At 42.4% G+C, this 19,719-nt stretch overlaps 1 protein-coding gene across 2 annotated transcripts in view; it reads left to right on the top strand.

The window, feature by feature from the left end:
• The window catches only part of fam20b (FAM20B glycosaminoglycan xylosylkinase), a 37,200-nt gene that overhangs the window by 13,695 nt on the left and 3,786 nt on the right, over positions 1–19,719 (top strand). For both annotated transcript variants that reach the window (XM_033622395.2, XM_033622394.2), the window contains exons 6-7: positions 141–312; positions 9,362–9,553. In XM_033622395.2, the coding sequence (XP_033478286.2) occupies positions 141–312; positions 9,362–9,553 (364 nt within the window). The remainder of the gene's footprint in view (positions 1–140; positions 313–9,361; positions 9,554–19,719) is intronic.

A 19,719-nucleotide genomic window follows, 5' to 3' on the forward strand; every position in this document is an offset into this window, starting at 1 on the left:
GTTACTGACTTTGTTTCTCAGCAGACAGCTTCAAATTTTAGCTCCTCACCGCGCCATGTTTACATCTCCTTCATGTCTTATCGTTGAGGCGTCATGGTCAAGTGGTTTCATTTTCACGGGTAACTTTTCTCTCTTTTCAGGTAATAATACGTGTTTCTATGGAAAGTGTTATTACTGTCGGGAGAGCGAGCCAGCGTGTGCGGAGGGAGAGATCATGGAGGGATCATTAACCCTTTGGCTACCAGACGTCTGGCCGCTGCAGAAACACAGACACCCCTGGGGACGCACATACAGAGAGGGGAAACTGGCCAGGTGGGTGTCCACAAACTAGTTTCAGTCAGGGAGCATCCTGTCACTTGAACTGCTACTGATGTTTATCAGAAGGAAGTGGAAATATTGTTGTGCTGATTGCAGTGTTTTCGCCAGTGTATTGCAAGCCAATTTAAGTTTTAAGACTTCAGTATCCTACAGAGTAAAGAATAATATAATGATCTTTATTTATATAGCACCTTTCAAAACCCAGTTACAAAGTGCTGTACGATAAAACTAAACACATTTAAAACACAAGGAGGATGAAACAAATAACGTCATAAAATGTAATCGAAGAAAAAGATGAAATAAGGAAGGTCAAAACTAAAATCAAGATAAGATAAATGGGAAATAACATCAATGAAATAGACAGACAGCTCAGATAAAGTCAGGATATGCTTTCCGATAGAAGTACGTTTTTAGGAGAGACTTGATCGAAGCCAGTGACTCCGAAAAAAAGAAAAAAAAACCTGCTAACGTTACGATGAACAGCGATGTAGATTAAACTGTCTGCGCGCGCACACACACACACACACACACACACACACACACACACACACACACACACACAGAGCAGGGGGTACAGCCAGTCAGTGAGGTTACTCTGTTAATGTTACCAGTTAGCTAGTATTAGACTGTATGATGCTAACAGTAGGGGTGGGGATCACGATACGATATTATCACCATATTTTAGTCACAATACAATATTATTGCAATTTAAAAGAGGCAACAGATAGGATTAGTTTTTTTTTTTAGCTTGGCGCCACCTAGCGTCAGTGGTGTTGCGTCGCACTGTGGCAACGACCAAACTGACCATGGGGATCAGAGACAATCAATAAAATGTAGGCTGTAAAGCCACCAGTATACCTCTATGTATATGTAAAATGAGAAGGTGTGTGGACACTCTACTAAATGAGTAAAGAGACCGAGCAGGGTGCGAGAGGGTAGTTATACGCACATCAAAAAAGGTGCAAGGCCGGCACAAAACATGAATGAAAAAGAGGTAGAGCCTGCACACTTACTCCATGCCACAAACTTTAATGAACAACGTTTCGATCCTAGAGGGATCTTCGTCAGGTCTGAATGTTGGAAAGTGAAAACCACACCTCTGTTTATAACGTTGTGTGCAACAGGTGTGGTTAATCATCCAAATATCATCTGGGGTTATTTTTTAAAAAACATCGACCAGAAAAAGCAAACATCAAGTTCAATCCAGGGTAACAATTCAGTACAAGTACATCAAAAACACTCTGAGAATATACAGTACAGGCCAAAGGTTTGGACACACCTTCTCATTCAATGCGTTTTCTTTATTTTCATGACTATTTACATTGTAGATTCTCACTGAAGGCATCAAAACTATGAATGAACACATGTGGAGTTATGTACTTAACAAAAAAAGGTGAAATAACTGAAAACATGTTTTATATTCTAGTTTCTTCAAAATAGCCACCCTTTGCTCTGATTACTGCTTTGCACACTCTTGGCATTCTCTCCATGAGCTTCAAGAGGTAGTCACCTGAAATGGTTTCCACTTCACAGGTGTGCCTTATCAGGGTTAATTAGTGGAATTTCTTGCTTTATCAATGGGGTTGGGACCATCAGTTGTGTTGTGCAGAAGTCAGGTTAATACACAGCCGACAGCCCTATTGGACAACTGTTAAAATTCATATTATGGCAAGAACCAATCAGCTAACTAAAGAAAAACGAGTGGCCATCATTACTTTAAGGAATGAAGGTCAGTCAGTGCGGAAAATTGCAAAAACTTTAAATGTGTCCCCAAGTGGAGTCACAAAAACCATCAAGCGCTACAACGAAACTGGCACACATGAGGACCGACCCAGGAAAGGAAGACCAAGAGTCACCTCTGCTTCTGAGGATAAGTTCATCCGAGTCACCAGCCTCAGAAATTGCAAGTTAACAGCAGCTCAGATCAGAGACCAGATGAATGCCACACAGAGTTCTAGCAGCAGACCCATCTCTAGAACAACTGTTAAGAGGAGACTGCGCCAATCAGGCCTTCATGGTCAAATAGCTGCTAGGAAACCACTGCTAAGGAGAGGCAACAAGCAGAAGAGATTTGTTTGGGCCAAGAAACACAAGGAATGGACATTAGACCAGTGGAAATCTGTGCTTTGGTCTGATGAGTCCAAATTTGAGATCTTTGGTTCCAACCGCCGTGTCTTTGTGAGACGCAGAAAAGGTGAACGGATGGATTCCACATGCCTGGTTCCCACTGTGAAGCATGGAGGAGGAGGTGTGATGGTGTGGGGGTGTTTTGCTGGTGACACTGTTGGGGATTTATTCAAAATTGAAGGCACACTGAACCAGCATGGCTACCACAGCATCCTGCAGCGACATGCCATCCCATCCGCTTTGCGTTTAGTTGGACCATCATTTATTTTTCAACAGGACAATGACCCCAAACACACCTCCAGGCTGTGTAAGGGCTATTTGACCAAGAAGGAGAGTGATGGAGTGCTGCGGCAGATGACCTGGCCTCCACAGTCACCGGACCTGAACCCAGTCGAGATGGTTTGGGGTGAGCTGGACCGCAGAGTGAAGGCAAAGGGGCCAACAAGTGCTAAACACCTCTGGGAACTCCTTCAAGACTGTTGGAAAACCATTTCAGGTGACTACCTCTTGAAGCTCATGGAGAGAATGCCAAGAGTGTGCAAAGCAGTAATCAGAGCAAAGGGTGGCTATTTTGAAGAAACTAGAATATAAAACATGTTTTCAGTTATTTCACCTTATTTTGTTAAGTACATAACTCCACATGTGTTCATTCATAGTTTTGATGCCTTCAGTGAGAATCTACAATGTAAATAGTCATGAAAATAAAGAAAACGCATTGAATGAGAAGGTGTGTCCAAACTTTTGGCCTGTACTGTATATATTATAAAATTCCATCAGAAATAAGGGGACCTACAATTCAAAAAAACATTGAATAATATATCATGAGCAGCAATCATATTAAGTCCCACTGTCGGCAGGGTGGAAATAAGTCAAAATGTGGCGGAGACAGACCGGGTTAAGTGGTGGACCTCCAGGGAAGCCCTCTCCCCTCTCCCCGCAGTTAGGGACCGTTCTCCAAGCTACCGCTGCTGGGCAGCGTGGAAATAAGTCAAAGTGTGGCGGAGACAGACCGGGTTAAGCAGCGGACCTCGGGGGAAGCCTGCTCAGTTCTCCCCGCAGTTAGGGACCGTTCTCCACGGTCAGGCTGTCGACTGGGTGGAAATAAGTCAAAGTGTGGCGGAGAAGAGGGACCGGGAAAAGCGGCGGACCTCCATGGAAGCCTGCTCTGTTCTTCCCACAGTTAGGGACCGTTGGCCACGGTACTGTTGCTGGGCAGGGTGGATATAAGTCCTGCAGAGTTTCAGACGACCTGGAGAATGTTTTAGGATAGTAATAACATTATATAAGATGATCATATTGCAAAGATAATATATAAGATAATAACATTAAAGACAAAATTAAATTGCAATCCTTTTTCAAAACTTGATGATTTTACCTTTCTGTACATTTTGTATACAAATTCATTAAATCATTTTGCTTGTAAATGTCTGTTTGCATCACGTTTATTACAGAAAACACATTATTTGATCAATTTACATTGTGCCCCTAAAATTCTTTGTGCGCTCCTTACTTTTTCAACTTAGGAGCACATGTGCTCCTTGGGAAAAAAGTTAGCGTCAAGCCCTGCAATATGCACATGTAAACAGTCCCCATTCTAGAATAAACGGTACCGTATGGAAACCATGCGGCGGGTTGGAGCTCAAATTGAATGGGAAACAAAGTCCAGTGTTCACTTAGCTGGGCGTAACTTAGCTGGGCGATGTCCGTGGATAGCTGCCTCCGTGAGAAGAGAACAGAAGGAAGGGAGGGGGGTATCACTGTCCGAGGGCTGCCGTAGAATGGCAACCAGGATGTCAGCCGACCAACACTCGCTACCCGCTCCCTGGTTGCGGCGATTTGCGATGCTGGCCAGCTAGGAATGAACTAGCAGCCAGTACAGTACAGTCCTCTCTGGTCTAGCTAACATTTAGCCGTGTTACTTACTGATCCATTAGAAAGAAAGCTAGCTGGACATGGGTTTTGAAGCCTCTTTGGTCACGGAGCTCCCTCCATCTCTTGAACGCCTGACTGAGGTTTACTCTTGTTTTTCCTCTTCTTTTATCACTCTCCTTTTTGCTCTTCTTTGCCTCCTCACACAGAGGAGCTCCTTTTCTTTTGCTAGGCCGTTTTTCACTTGTCTCCAAACTTTGTCCGTCTGCCATTGTGTTCGTGACTCAACTATCTCATGCCCAACTCCTCATAAGGACCAGCTCCAGTCCCTGATTGGCTGACTGACCAGTTTCGCAATACATGACGCGTTTCCTGCTGTAAAGCAGGTTTTTTCCGCAAAATTTCGGCACCGGTGGCAGAAGCTTATTGCAAAGATTGCAAAGCCACTAAGTAACTTATGTAAACGCTGATAGTGTGATTTTACTGTGGCCACTGCCCTGTGCAACCCACATTATTTTCATAATGATATATTTAGGAAAATATGCTATCTGTTGCCTCTTTAAATGTGTTGCTGAGTATTGTAATAAAATATGTTGTGATTAACTGCAAGTAATGTTCCCAAAAGAAAACTTTTTCACCATCTGTTTTATCTAACAAGATAAAGTCTTCAGTCTCTTCATCTCACTTCAGTCATTTTCTTTTGCAGCAGCAAAATGTATCTAGTGGACTGAAAGCAAATGATTATATTATTCTAGTAGGTAACGTAAAGTTTAATTTGTATTTGTAATTTTAATTATTTATATAATAAAAAAATACGATACGATATTGCCACACAAAAATATCGCGATACTATGCGGTCTCGATTTCTTCCCCACCCCTAGTTAATGGTAACGTTACATATAAAGCAGCTGATGTTTGCATTTGCAGTGAATGAGCTGAAAGCCGTGCTGCATTATGAAGAGTCAATACTCTGTTACTGATGTTAACCTCGTACTTACTTATACACACCAGTCAGCAGGGCCGTTTCTAGCTTTTGGGGGCCCAATGTAAAATTTTGTTTCGTCTCCCTGTTTCAGTTGCTCATGACTAAACACCAAATCTGTGTCATATCCAGTGTTGGGGAAGTTACTTTTTTTTTTTTTTTTTGCTCCAAGTCTTTTTATTTATATTTGTACAAAGAGAAATAGTGTACCAAGTACTGGGGAAGTTACTTTTAAAAAGTAGTGTTTGCTCGTTACTCGTTACTTCTTAAAAAAAGTAATCCCTTACTTTACTTAGTTACCCTCTGTGAAAAGTAACTTTTTACGTTACTTGTTACTTTTACGTTACTTTTATGGTGCTTGACTTTGGGTAGAACCCAATCTTATTTCCTAAATGTGAAAAAATCCGAGTTTCCCACTGGTATTTACCACTTTGGTGATAAAATAAAGATTAAAGAATGAGAGTTAATTTGTGTTAACTAGGCTACATGAATTTGTTACATGACAGATTACTACTACTAATAGCCTATTTGCCAGACCTGCTGCATCACTGAATGAGGAAAATATTAATGTTCACAGACACTATCTTTGAACAAATAGTGTCATATTCATGAATAAATCATTTTCTGTTCTGTTATTATGTGTGTAACTGTGAGACTGTGTTTGTGTAACAGACTCATACTTTGCAGTAAGCTACAGACCTGCACGAATAAATTAATTCATTTTCTCTTCTGGTATGGTATGGTAGGTACTTTATTAACCCCTCGGGGGGAAATTTCAGTGTCACAGCAGCAATTTAAAATACACAAACTAGGAGCTGCTGCAACAGGCTGCCATTCACACAGCGCCAGGAAGGTAGGCAGGTTATGATTGTTCTGTTTTCTGTTAACACAATGCTGCATTTTATTGATGTTGTGGGGGTCGTTTTGATTTCCTTTGAGGTTCCGGGGTCGTATGTTGCCCATGTCTGAGGTCTGACTAGCGAGGTTAACGTTACATTAAACAACACTTACCCAGCCATACAAGTGCAGTTCGCTGTCAGTATATAGTTGGTCGACTTGTTCAGAATCGCCCAGGTCTTGTACATTAGTTAACGTTACTGTTTTGTGTCCTTGTCGCTGGCTCGGCAGTACTTCGGTCCGTAGAGCACAAAAACCATCAGATAAATCCCGGTATTCAATATCTTGGACATGACCGCAAAGTACAAAATTATACACATCAAGGGATTTATATGCCTTGAGTTTTTCATGCGTATAAACGCTGGGTTTCTCCACAAGATATAAAAAAATGTCCGGCCACTGTAGCTTAGGCCATTTCGTTGGGTCAGTGACCCACTGACCCGACATTAAGTACAGGTCAGGAAACCTCACTCCGTTGCTAATTGTTAGCTCATTACAATAAGCTAACCTGTCTTCGGTTGACAAACCGTTAAAATAATCCGAGGAGGCGTGTGTATCTTCCATATTCCCCATACGATTCTTGATTTTGGTGCTCCTGTCTGTACTGTTGACATGGCAACTGTCACAGTTCCTGCCTAGTGCGCAGCTGAGGCAGACAGGCAGTGTCACCGTCAAATCTGTCCCCGGGAAAAGTAACGTTGTGCCCAACTGACAAAGTAACTACGTTCCGTTACAATATTTTCAGTAGTAACGCGTTACACTACTTTTTACCTAATCAAAGTCGTTACGTTACTTTGTAACGCGTTACACCCAACATTGGTCATATCACGTCTGCATATGAGACCAAATGCTACTTTTACACATAAAAAAGACCTATTTTAATTTAACTTAGCTGCATTGATGACATCAGAATGAACAAAGTCTGTTGCTGTCACTGGCTGCCTGCCCCCACCTGGCCTGACAGCTTCTCTGGGAGAAACCCAGCTGATAGTCAACATTTTTTCCATAGTGATGATATTTTAGGTCCAGTTTCTAAAGAGACTGGCCTTTACTTTCCTAACGATAAAGAGCAATGACACCTCCACTTCCTCAGTCTCAGAAAAGCTTTCTGGGGTGGGAGGACGCGACGGGGAAGGGGTACATACGTGATGATGGAGTGTGCTGTGGTCTTATCATTTGATGAGTAATTAATGACATCCATCATAATTTCCTGTAGTGTCAGTGTGGGCCACAGAGTGAATGTTCCTATAAATGCTGTAATGGTTCAGACTTAAAAACAACTGAATATTTAATTCTGAAATCTGAACACTGCTGAATTTAAAACAGTGAAATATTTTACTTTAAGACACCTAAGTGTTTAGGTGCCTCTCTTCCTGTAGATAATTTCAAATGGTGAATTTTCAAAGTTGTTTTTTTTCTCCCCTCTGGCTCATTATTCCAAAACTGTTCAAGTTGCTAAAATTTAATTAACAACAACAAAACATTTAAGCATCATACACCTGTGCTGCCAAGGACGCTTCTTTATCTTGTGTTTTATAGAGTTGGGATGCTTGAGTGAGATAACTGATGAATAGTGAACTGATAGCCCAGAGTACTCACAGTTTCATTCAGGCTCAGTCGCTGTTCCTTGGTAGCAAGTAAACTGAGTTTATTAATGTAAACTGTCACTATGGTCTCTCCCCTCCTCCTGCCCCCGTTAGCTCTGGCTGGTTGTTGTCAAATGCATCACTTCCGGTGTGCACACACGGGAAAGTCCCCACAGACACCAGACGCCACAACTCTGGTATACTGTGAAATACAGAGAGCTTTCCCCAGCGCTGATTGGCTTAATTAGCCTTGTGTGAATTAGTTTGGCAGAGGCTTGAATGTACTAAACCTTCATTTATATTTAAAATTCCTGCAGTCTAGCTTTAAAGGGCTGCACTGAGCTAAAAGAGTTGGTCCCTCTGCAACTTTTTCTCCCCAGTGAAACTGTACTGTGTCATCACATCGTGATTACTCAGCAAGTGATATTTCATTGTCTGTAAGTGTGTTGGGTGAACCGTGCTGACAGGTATGTTTGCTGACAAATGTTTATCTACCACCAGGTCGATCTAGCAGAGCAGGATTTCTACGGTGGAGTGCATTATGTCATCGTACAGTTAGTGGATCAGCTGCTCAGTGAATCGTGGTTATTGTGCACAGCTGTTATGTACACACTATAGGACTAGAAAGAGCATATGTGACTGCATTTGTTTGTCTCTGATATTATATAATGTAATTGTGTCTTGCTACAGTGTGTGTGTGGGGGGGGGGGTGGGGTCAAGATGCCCCCGCCACAGGCCTTTGCCACCTTGGTCTGGAAAAACCCAGGGAAAACCCTGGAATATTAAGCAAAAGCTGACCTAAAAGAATAACTAAAGAGTGAATTTTGACAATATTTCTCTTGTAATCTGGTTCAGCTTTTTGCCTCTGCAGGACAGTGCACCTGCTGAGTTGAGGCTGAATATGCATACAGAAAAGCTATGTAACTGGAAAACGATGGACCCCGCTGAGCACTCCTAACGTCATCAGATTTTTATCTGTTGCAGAAGTTCAGTTGCAGAAATGTTGAGGCTGTGTAAGATCACAAAAATATGCATGACAGAATCCTCCCTTACACCCACCCACACACACACACACACACATACATTGTTGAGCTCAGGCAAGCATCGTTGCGTACGTGTTGTATTGGTATCCTGTGCAAGACACCACATTGTTGAAGACATTATAGATAGTTTGAAATTAAAATGAAGAAGTAGATGTCTGGTCTGTTCATGTGAGGTTGGCTTTAGATCATAGGGGTCAGCATCTTGCCTAAGTGCAGGGAGGATGTGATATTTATGAAGATAACAGCAAGGTCACAGAAGTGCTGAACCATGAAGAGACACACAGACATACAAAAAACACACTGAAACGCCACCTCACGTTTGTTTGCAGTCACAAATCATTTTAAAAGACTTTGTTCATTTCATCAGCATCAGAATTTTAATTAATTTTTACCTGCTCATAAAAACAGACACCTGCTTTTGAGTATTTATGTGAGTAGCAGCGGTTCACAGCTGTTTCTCTGCACGCTCACAGACCACTTATTGTAAAATGGTAGATTTTCATCTGATGTCAGTGGATTTGTGTGTGTTGATCATCCAGGTGGGAGTACGATGAGAGCTACTGCGAGGCGGTGAAGAAAATGCCTCCATACGATGCAGGACCAAGGCTGCTGGACGTCATCGACACAGCCATATTTGATTATCTCATTGGGAACGCTGATCGGCATCACTATGAGAGCTTCCAGGATGATGGCGGCGCCAGCATGCTCATCCTGCTTGACAACGCAAAGAGGCGAGTAATAATGTGAAGGATTTTACGACCAAAGATCAATTCTATTGCCCTTTCTATACTTATGATAATGAACTATCCAAAGACATAAACAAATGAACAAAACTTAGTAAAAAGACAAAACCCTTGAAATGACCTTTTGCTAAGCCCCGCCCCTTTGTGATGGTCCGATAAGCTTTCAAAGTAAGCATGGAGCCCACACTGTAACTAACTGCACTCCCTGAAGAAGTTATACTTTTGGAGAAATGAAGGAGTGATTCCAGAGAGAAGCAGACAGAGGGGTTTACAGTCTGTGTTTGAAGGATGTATCCAGGATGTCAAACTGACTCAGCAGCAACAACAGGTTAAAAAGACAAAGATAGTTAGAAGCTAAAGCCGAACTATAGGCTACAGATCACAGTGTAAAAGTGAAGTACTGAGAGACCTCCACTGCAGGACAGGCAGGGATCACCCGGGGAAGTCAGACAATGTTCATCTGCACACACTGTGATGACACACAGCTGGTTGAATATCAGCAAAGTTTCCCTGCTTCCCTTCACTGGTTCCTGTACAGCAGGGTCGGTCTTTTTTTACAATCATTACAAAGCAAATGCAGCATGTGTATACATTCAGTAGGCTATATCTTCAGTAGCTAGCTAGCTAACCCTACACTTTACAGGGTTTGATTTTGGTTTTGGAACAGGGAAGAAACGTATATCTTTTTCCAACCTCTGCAGGTAACAAGTATCATTAATACACGACATGCCCCAGGCACAACATTTAGCTCCAAATCCACAAAACCAGCCTGGAAATGAAGGAAATCTGAAACGACTGCTTTAGAGTCAATGGAGCACAGTGTTGGTGTTGTCGGACCCTGGTCTGAGCCACTTATGATTGGCCAGTCTGCGTTTGGGGGCGGGACTTAGTGAAGAGTCAGTTGCCATTTTCAACTGTTTTGCAACCCACCATCTGAGGTTTTTGAGGAGAGGAGAATTGATTTTGGAAGATGTTCTTAAATATAACTTCTTTTTTTCTTGTTGTGTGAGAGCTTGTGAAAGGGGTATTCCACTTCTTTTTGAAGTGGGGTTGTGTGAGGTACTTACATAGTCAGTGTATGACTTACAGCAGATGTTGGTCGGCATTCCCCAGATGAAAGAAGCAGGCAGGAGCACTGCCACAGAAGCTAAGCAATGTACTGTTGTGGAAAGGGGCAGCAGGAAAACGTATTTTAGCCACCTAAAAAAGTCCCACCTAAAAATATCAATAAAAGTGTATACATAGTCTATATTGATGATATTCTTTGTACTGGTTGACCTTGACAAAGACAGCCCTTTAACAGAATCAGTTAGCAAACAATGCTGTCTCTTCAAAGCCACCAGACTCCTTTGACAAAAACAGTAATGTAAGCTCACTGAACACGTGAGCTGCTGGTCGGCTGCTGCTTGAACAGCCTCAGTTCCCCGTTGGAAAGGGCTGTTTGGCGGCAAGGTGAAGCGGTGAAAATATTCTACATGTAGTGTGCACATACAGTATACAATGCAGGATTGTCAGTCTCTGTTCCTAAACATGCGCCTCAGCGAAAGTGACAGTAAAAGCCAGCCCCAGATTCACTCTTGTTTGGTGTTATGCCTCACTGTATTTGCATTTTTGGGCGCTGTGTATTTTAGATGGGTGCTGCTTACAGTCTGGCACCTGGTCGCAATAAAATGCTGCAGCGATATGCGCCCATAAAGCTCCCGAACACAGACGATAAGAAGTAAATAAGTAAATACAAGCAGAGGGTAGAGTCTCTGCAGATAAATACACAGTCATACACTTCTAGTGAGTCATAGGTAATGACTGAGAGTGATTACTTCTGTTTGAGTGTGTACATTGTTTTTTAGGACAGCTCTGCATAGTCTATCTTGTTTTTTTTAGATGGCTAAAATACATTTTGCTGCTGCCCCGGTCCATGGCAGTACATTGCTTAGCTTCCATGGCGGTGCTCCTCCCTGCCTAAATTGGGTGCACGCCAACTGATACCTGCTGTGGGTAAAAGTAAAATGACCATGGATGAGTACATCATACAACCCCACTTCAAAAGATCCAAACTATACCAATAAGTCACTTTGGGCTCTAGTTTCGCAGACCGGGCGAGGCAGGGGCACAGCGCACCTTCGCTTCGCCAACTGGGTGTGGCCAGGCGGATTTTGCAAGTTTGGCACACCGTGCGCGCTGGCGCAGGTACTCCTCTTTCCCACCTCCGTCCCTCCTACCTGCGCAAGTCGGAAAGAGGGAGGAGAGAAGGCGTGGAGTGGGTTTTACACACATCACACCAATCAAATGAGCCCCTCTCCTCGCCCTTAAATGCGCCGCACGAAGGTGTAATGAGAGTTTACTCTATTCGCCATGGCAGAAGAGAGCAGCAGCGTCAGACGGCCAAACTTCTCCCAGGAGGAAACTGATGTTTTGGTCCGGGAGGTCCAAGCTCACAGTGTCCGAATATACGGAACTGCGAGCAGACCTCCACGGGCTGATGATGCAAAGGTAGCCTGGGAGGAGGTCACCACAATTGTAAATCAATGTGCTCTCTCTTTCTCTCTCGCAGTCTCACTCTGTTTCTTTTCTTTTGACTTTTCTAAGATGACAGATGCTGAATATATACTCCCTATCTGATGCTGTGGCTGTTTGTGGTTGGCTGAGAGGGATGTGAACTAGGGATAGACCGATATGGATTTTTTAGGGCCGATGCTGATACCGATTTTTTTCCATCACCTTTAGCCAATAACCAATTATGGACTGCCGATTTTCTTGAGCCGATATTTGGGGCCGATACTGCTTTTGCTCCCTCAATTTACATAAAAAAAAGACACAATGATAACCAATATTACAGGTCTCAAGTTTAAAATAAACATTTATTGAACAGTAAAAAATACTAAAACAAGATTGAAAGTTGAGGTAGAACAGGTAGAATATTATTATTATTATTATTATTATTATTATTATTAATATTATACATTCAAATAAAAAAAAGAGTTCAGTGCTCTTAAATCTTCCAGTAATGTCTTTATGAAATAAACAAATATTTAAGCTGAAGCATAAATAAAACAACAACCACTGTACATAGTAGGATTCAACAGCTTTGTTCAACTTAACCACATACTTTCAAATGAAAAAAAGTGCCAGGGAAAAATAAATCCGTGACCCCACACGCGTATCGGCCAATGCCGATACAAGTAAAAAACCTCAAATATCGGCCCGATATATCAGCCGGCCGATGTATCGGTCTATCCTTAATGTGAACTCATTAGTTTGCAGCTGTGTTAATCAAATCAGGTTGGGTTTCCATTACGCGTGCCAAACGGTGCCAGTCCCCTTTGATCTGACATCAGATGACGGGACAGTCGATATAGAGATACCTTTATGTGCTGATTGCAGATAGTTGCATTGAACAGTGTTTTTTGGGGTATTTATTGCATCGTTAATGTGCCTGATATTCTGGAAACCTGCCTGTGAGGTTTTGGTGACGTGTGCGCACTGTCCGCCGGTCAGCCAAACTTCCACTTACACCGGCTGCACTCCCCCTGCACTGACAGTAGACCTGGTTTCAGCTGGCGAGCTTTTAGCACACCTTCAGCAAAGCCTTTTGGCACGAAACTGTCACTGCACCAAGCTGGATCTGTCGACACCTCCCCCTGCTGCGCCGCCACACCCATCTCAGCGCACCTCGGTCTGCCAAACTACCAAACTGAGCGCAGCTCGGGTTGCGCTGCTCGAAACTAGCTCTGCACTGGGTTTGCCACCCTGCGCCGTTTCGGGAAACTAGAGCCCATTGTTTCAGAAGCACTGTCTGAATCACTCTTTGCAACAAACAAATATCTTCCGTTGAAATTGAAATGAGTTTGAGTTGCATACAGTATTTATATAAACAATAAATCAGTTGACTTACTGAGAAATTCTGCACTCTTTCAACCAACATGTCTGAGCAAGTCAGCACAACATCCAAACAACTTTTTCATCTTGTATATGAAGTCTAATTTTCATTTTCAGCTACAGTTTGTTTTGACGTTTCCCCGCATGCCCATCTTTTCAGGAATCTTCTTATCGCCTCTGAAACCACTTTACAACTGAGTCATGATGAACAGCCAGTTCCATTAAATGAGCCGTTTCTCCCTCTTTGAAGTTATTTTGTTTATGATGATCAAAACCAACAGTGGAACATTTTTCAAGAATTAATCACAGTTAGCAGAATCAAGTTAAAAAAACCTTTTACTTGACATAATGGCTGTTTTTTTAATTCAATTTAAAAGAAAGCCAGATGGCATTTAGAGTTATTTTATTGGCTTCATTATAGTTTGTGTTTTCTTGCTATATTGGCAGAAATCAGGGGGTTTTTTTCTGAGAGGAGACTGGCTTTTAAGTTCAGTCAGCAGCAGCAGGTTCCTGCCCACTGCTTCCGAAAGTAGAGTCACTTCCTAACTGAGCAGACAGCCCCGCCTGTCAGTGTCACATTAAACCAACATCAAATCTGGACAACAAACCACAAACAGACCCAAACCAGCATCAGTAATCTCTCACCTAAGTCATGTCTGTGTGCTCAGACGATTAATTCCCTCCGTCAGACTGTTGTCTTCAGCTTTAAAGCAGCTAAAAGTAAATCAACAAATCACATCAGACCCAAAGTAAAAGCAGAGTGTCCTTTGTGTAACAGAGGAAGTCGAGTCAATGTGATTGAACCTCGCAGTTAAAGCAGAGTAACCCATGAGTGTCTGCTCCAACTCGGATAGATAAAACCACTCTGGTTTTAAATTGCAGCAGGTGCAGATGAGGAGCAGCTAGTACACAAAGAAAGATAACAGTAATGTAATCTTTATTTATAGAGCACTTTTCAATATCATCACAAACGCAGCAAAATAAAACCGACAAGTCATAAAAAATCATCGGATTAGGTCTATAAAAACAGTACAGTGTAGGAAAAGGTAATATTAGGAAAAGGAAAACTTTTAAAAGGAAATAAAGACAGTTAAAAAAATATATATAACTCAAGTGAAGTCAGGAAAGGATCTCAGATAAAAGTTGTTTAAGAAGCAACCCAAAGGAGATTTTTTTTGACTCAGCTGACCTGATTGAACCATATGCCAATGTCGGCTGTGTAGGCACAGTCTGATGTCATCAACACAAACTGCACAAAGGTAAATGTCAAAAATGTGGAAAAGAAAGTTGCGGGTTGAGAGAAAAAAAAATTAGCTTCATTACCTGGAAGAAGCATGCACAACATGACAAGAGCACGGCCAAGACAGATGAAATGACAGACCACTGGACACACTGGACCTGAGTGCTGTTATACACTGTCCACAGTGTGTGTGTGTGAAAAGATAGTTTCATTTATCATTACTTATTGCCATTACCAGAGATTGTTTATGTCAGATTGTGTGCATTGCAGCATGCCGCTGTCATTTGAGGCTGCAGCTGTGATTCGAAGTTGGTTTCAGAGGTTCGTTTGGAGATTTGAACAGTTGAGAAGAACTCCCTGCACACTATCTCGCTTAGGGCTCTTGAGCAGTAAGTGAAACAGTGTGCGGGAGTTCTTATCATTGTTTTCAAGATTGCAGCCTCCTCCGATGCACCTGTTGCACTTTCAGTGTTTTTGAGATATTTTGGAAAGATACAATTTAGCCCAAAATCAAAAATGCATATGTTTTTTCTTACCTGTAGAGCTATTTATTAGTCATGATTGTTTTGGTATGAGTTGCTTAAGGTTGGAGATAACAGCCATAGAGATGCCTGCCTGATCTCATTATAGAGTCATAGATGGCACGTGGCTTGTGGTGCTCAAAGCGACTGAGTGATACATTTTAAAAACTCAACAGCAATGTCTCTTTCCAGAAATCATGACCTCGTTACTCAAGATAATCCACAGACCTCGTTGTAAGCAGTTTCATGTAGGAACTATTTTCCTTCTACAGAACTACACCCGCAAACCATATCACCGGGCAGAAGGAGGCATGCATCTACTCCTCAACTACTAACTCAACTAGCACCACTGAGCTAGCTAACGTTACAGCTCAGCCAAGGAGGATGCCATTAATGTTTCAATCTCACATTGCCATAAGCACAAGCCTCTTGTCCAGGAGTAGATGCACACTTCCTTCTGTGTGGTGATACAGTTGGTGGTGGTTGTTTGGTAGAGAGAAAATATTTCCTACATGAAACTGCTCACAACAAGGTCTGTGGATTATCTTGAGTTACTAGGTCATGGTTTCTTGAAAGAGACATAGATTGCAGTGTCCAAAACAGTCAACAGCAGAGTGCTGTCTAGCTCCATAATACTGGAGAGAAGGCTGACATCTCCAACACTCAGCAGCTCACCCCCAAACTATCTAGACTGATGCAGGGCTCGACAGTGTGAGCGTTTCACTCGCATTTGCGACTAAAAATAGGTGTGTGCGAACTGTAAAAAATATTTAGGGGCATATCTCAGAGTTACTATCCTATGTTTCCACTTTTTGTTTATTTTCTTTTATTGTTTGGTTTTAAAACAGTTTTACTTTAATCATTTTTTAGCATTTTATGATTTTCCTATATCTTGTCATGGTTTTATCAGTTTAGCTTTAGCTCCTGTGTTTCCCCATTTTCGTTTAAGATAGCGTTTCTTCGGTCCTCTGTGGCTTCCTGCTGAGTCCTGACTTGGTGTCCCTGCGTGTGTGAGAGAGTGTGTTTTTGTGTGTGTGTGTGTGTGTGTGTGCGCGCGGGGGGGGGGGGGGGTGTCTGTGTTAAATGTGGGCTGGGAGGGTGGGTGGGTGGGGTTTTGTATTTTATTTTGTATTTTATTTCGTACCCCCTGATCCTTTCCTGCTTGTGTTCTGTAATGTACAGCACTTTGTGATACATTTTATGTATGAAAAGTGCTCTATAAATAAAGTGATTGATTGATTGATTGATTGATTGATGTGGGCATAAAAAAATCAGCCGAAGCAGCCTATATTTTTGTCAATAAAAAAATATGATAATCTAACCGCAACTGTTGGAGGAACTCCAGCCGCCTTCCCCCTTCCCTCTTCCCCGTGTGACACGGTTATGGGCGGTTTTCCAAGCCACTGTCGGCACAATGAATATCGTGCGTGATGCCAAGGGTAGCGGTGCCGCTTTGTCAGGCATTGCTGCCCTCTCCATAGACAAACAATGGGACAGCCAGCGCAAAGCGGTTTTACAGCTGATCATGTGTAGAGGCCTTTAGGGACTGTTCGCCACGGTACCGCTGCTGGGCAGGGTGGAAATAAAGCCCTTTTCATACAGAGCGCGCAAAGCGCAGACCTCCGCCGACGAACCCATTCATTGTGTATGTGCTACCACGGCGCAAGAGCGCATTGCTCTGCCGCCGAGCTGAGCGGCGCGCGCCGCCAGCCTGCACTTGAATTGAATTTTTTTTAATTTCACCGCAACGCACTGTGACGACACCTCAGCGCCGCGCATCTAATAGCAGAGAAGAGCCTGAAGTAGACCCGGAAGCGGTCACCATGGAGCTGTAGCTCCTGAACGAGCCTGTACTCCCCCAAATCCTGTCCTCTGCACCCTACCCCGCGGTGGGCACCGCGAAAGCTCTGTGTGAAAGAGGCTTAAGCTTAAGTCCTGTAGAGTTTCAGAGGACCTGGAGAATGTTTTAGGATAGTAATAACATTATATAAGATAATCATATTACAAAGATAATATATATAAGATAATAACATTAAAGACAAAATTAAATTGCAAAACTTTTTCAAAACTTGATTTTACCTTTCTGTACATTTTGTATACAAATTCATTAAATCATTTTGCTTGTAAATGTCTGTTTGCATCACGTTTATTACAGAAAACACATTATTTGATCAATTTACATTGTGCCCCTAAAGTTCTTTGTGCGCTCCTTACTTTTTCAACTTAGGAGCACATGTGCTCCTTGGGAAAAAAGTTAGCGTCATGCCCTGTGATGGCACTACATTTATCATTACTGAGTTCAGCAATGGTTAAACAGAGCTCAGGACATTTTTTCCGTTTCCAAATATATAAATACTTAATAGTAATGACAACAATAGTAATGGCGGCAGTAGCTCAGTCCATAGGGACTTGGGTTGGGAACCGGAGGGTCGCCTGTTCAAGTCCCCTCCGGACCAAATATGGAGCGTGGACTGGTGGCTGGAGAGGTGCCAGTTCACCTCCTGGGCACTGCCGAGGTGCCCTTGAGCAAGGCACCGAAACCCCCCAACCGCTCAGGGCGCCTCCTCACTCTGACATGTCTTCACTTTGTGCATGTATAGGTCCTATTTGTGCATGTGTATGTCTTTCGGACCTGTGTGTTAATGACAAAAAAAAAAAAAGAGTGAAAAAAATTTAAAACAAAAAAACGTAATAAAGATAATGTTGGTTTCTAAAAAATGTCTCCCTCTGGATCTCACTCTGTTGTACATTTTAAGCTAGTCCCAAAATCTGCTTAAAGGTACTTAACGCTACTGTTAATCTTGTCAGCCTTTATCTTTTTCTTTTATATTAAAGAGGCAACAGATAGGATTTTTTTTTTTTTAGCTTGGCGCCACCTAGCGTCAGTGGTGTTGCTTGCACTGTCATAATGGCCAAATTGAGTGTGGGGATCAGAGATAATGAATAAGATGTAGGCTGTAAAGCCACCAGTATACCTCTATGTATATGTAGAATGAGAAGGTGTGTGGACACTCTACTAAATAAATGAGTAAAGAGACCGAGCAACAATTATCAGATTTATCTGAAGAAAAAACAAATAGTAATGCAGGTAATTATAGCAGAATGCACAGTACCAGTACAAACAGCTCACAGTAAATGATACCAATATGTACAGTATCAGTACAAACAACAGTAGACACGTAAGGGATAATGTATAGTGAGCCGGTGACTGTTGGAAAAATAACTCCCGACAGGGGAACGGAACAGTCACCAGCTCACTATACATTATCCCGCTTAGAACATGGCTTACTACTAAAACATTCAAATGTTACAACTGGCATCAATATTATTAAACTGCAGGCAGAGTGTATTGACAGAGGAGAGGCGTTCACCAGACAAATGGGAGCGGAGGAGAGGATTTTACTCCACTTCTCCCAGTCGGAGAGGCTGGGGTAATCACTGTCCGAGGGCTGCAGTAGAATGGCAACCAGGATGTCAGCCGACCAACACTCGCTACCCGCTCCCTGGTTGCGGCGATTTGCGATGCTGGCCAGCTAGGAATGAACTAGCAGCCAGTACAGTACAGTCCTCTCTGGTCTAGCTAACATTTAGCCGTGTTACTTACTGATCCATTAGAAAGAAAGCTAGCTGGACATGGGTTTTGAAGCTTCTTTGGTCACGGAGCTCCCTCCATCTCTTGAACGCCTGACTGAGGTTTACTCTTGTTTTTCCTCTTCTTTTATCACTCTCCTTTTTGCTCTTCTTTGCCTCCTCACACAGAGGAGCTCCTTTTCTTTCGCTAGGCCGTTTTTCACTTGTCTCCAAACTTTGTCCGTCTGCCATTGTGCTCGTGACTCAACTATCTCATGCCCAACTCCTCATAAGGACCAGCTCCAGTCCCTGATTGGCTGACCGACCAGTTTCGCTATACATGCCGTAAAGCAGATTTTTTCTGCGAAATTTCGGCACCGGTGGCAGAAGCTTATTGCAAAGATTGCACAGCCACCAAGTAACATATGTAAACACTGATAGTGTGATTTTACTGTGGCCACTACCCTGTGCAACCCACATTATTTTCATAATGATATATTTAGGAAAAGATGCTATCTGTTGCCTCTGTAAGTCTTCATCCTGTGTCAAATGTCTTGGTTAGTTTTTATCATATTTATCTTTTTTTTCTTAAAGATGACTAAAACTCTAGGTATTTAAGTCTTATTTTAGTAAAACAAAAGTGAAACGGTTTAAAGTGTTGCTGACATGTCAGCCTGTACTGGTCATTATATTGTTTTGAATTTTAAGCATTTTCATTTTATCTTGTTATGATGTGGGTATGAAGCTTTTCAGAGAGCGTCTGGTTTAGTAGTCTGATTGTACAACTTTAAATAATATATCCAGACATTGTTGCTGTCATTGTTATGCCTCTGCGCCAGCGCCAGCAGTGGTGGGAGGAAATCATGTTTTCAGGTTGTCCGTCGGTTGTTCCGTCATGTGAACGTGATATCAAGAAAGCTTTGAGGGATTTTTCTCAGTTTGTCACA

This window comes from Epinephelus lanceolatus, chromosome 6 (assembly GCF_041903045.1).
Source record: "Epinephelus lanceolatus isolate andai-2023 chromosome 6, ASM4190304v1, whole genome shotgun sequence".
Lineage (NCBI taxonomy): Eukaryota > Metazoa > Chordata > Actinopteri > Perciformes > Serranidae > Epinephelus > Epinephelus lanceolatus.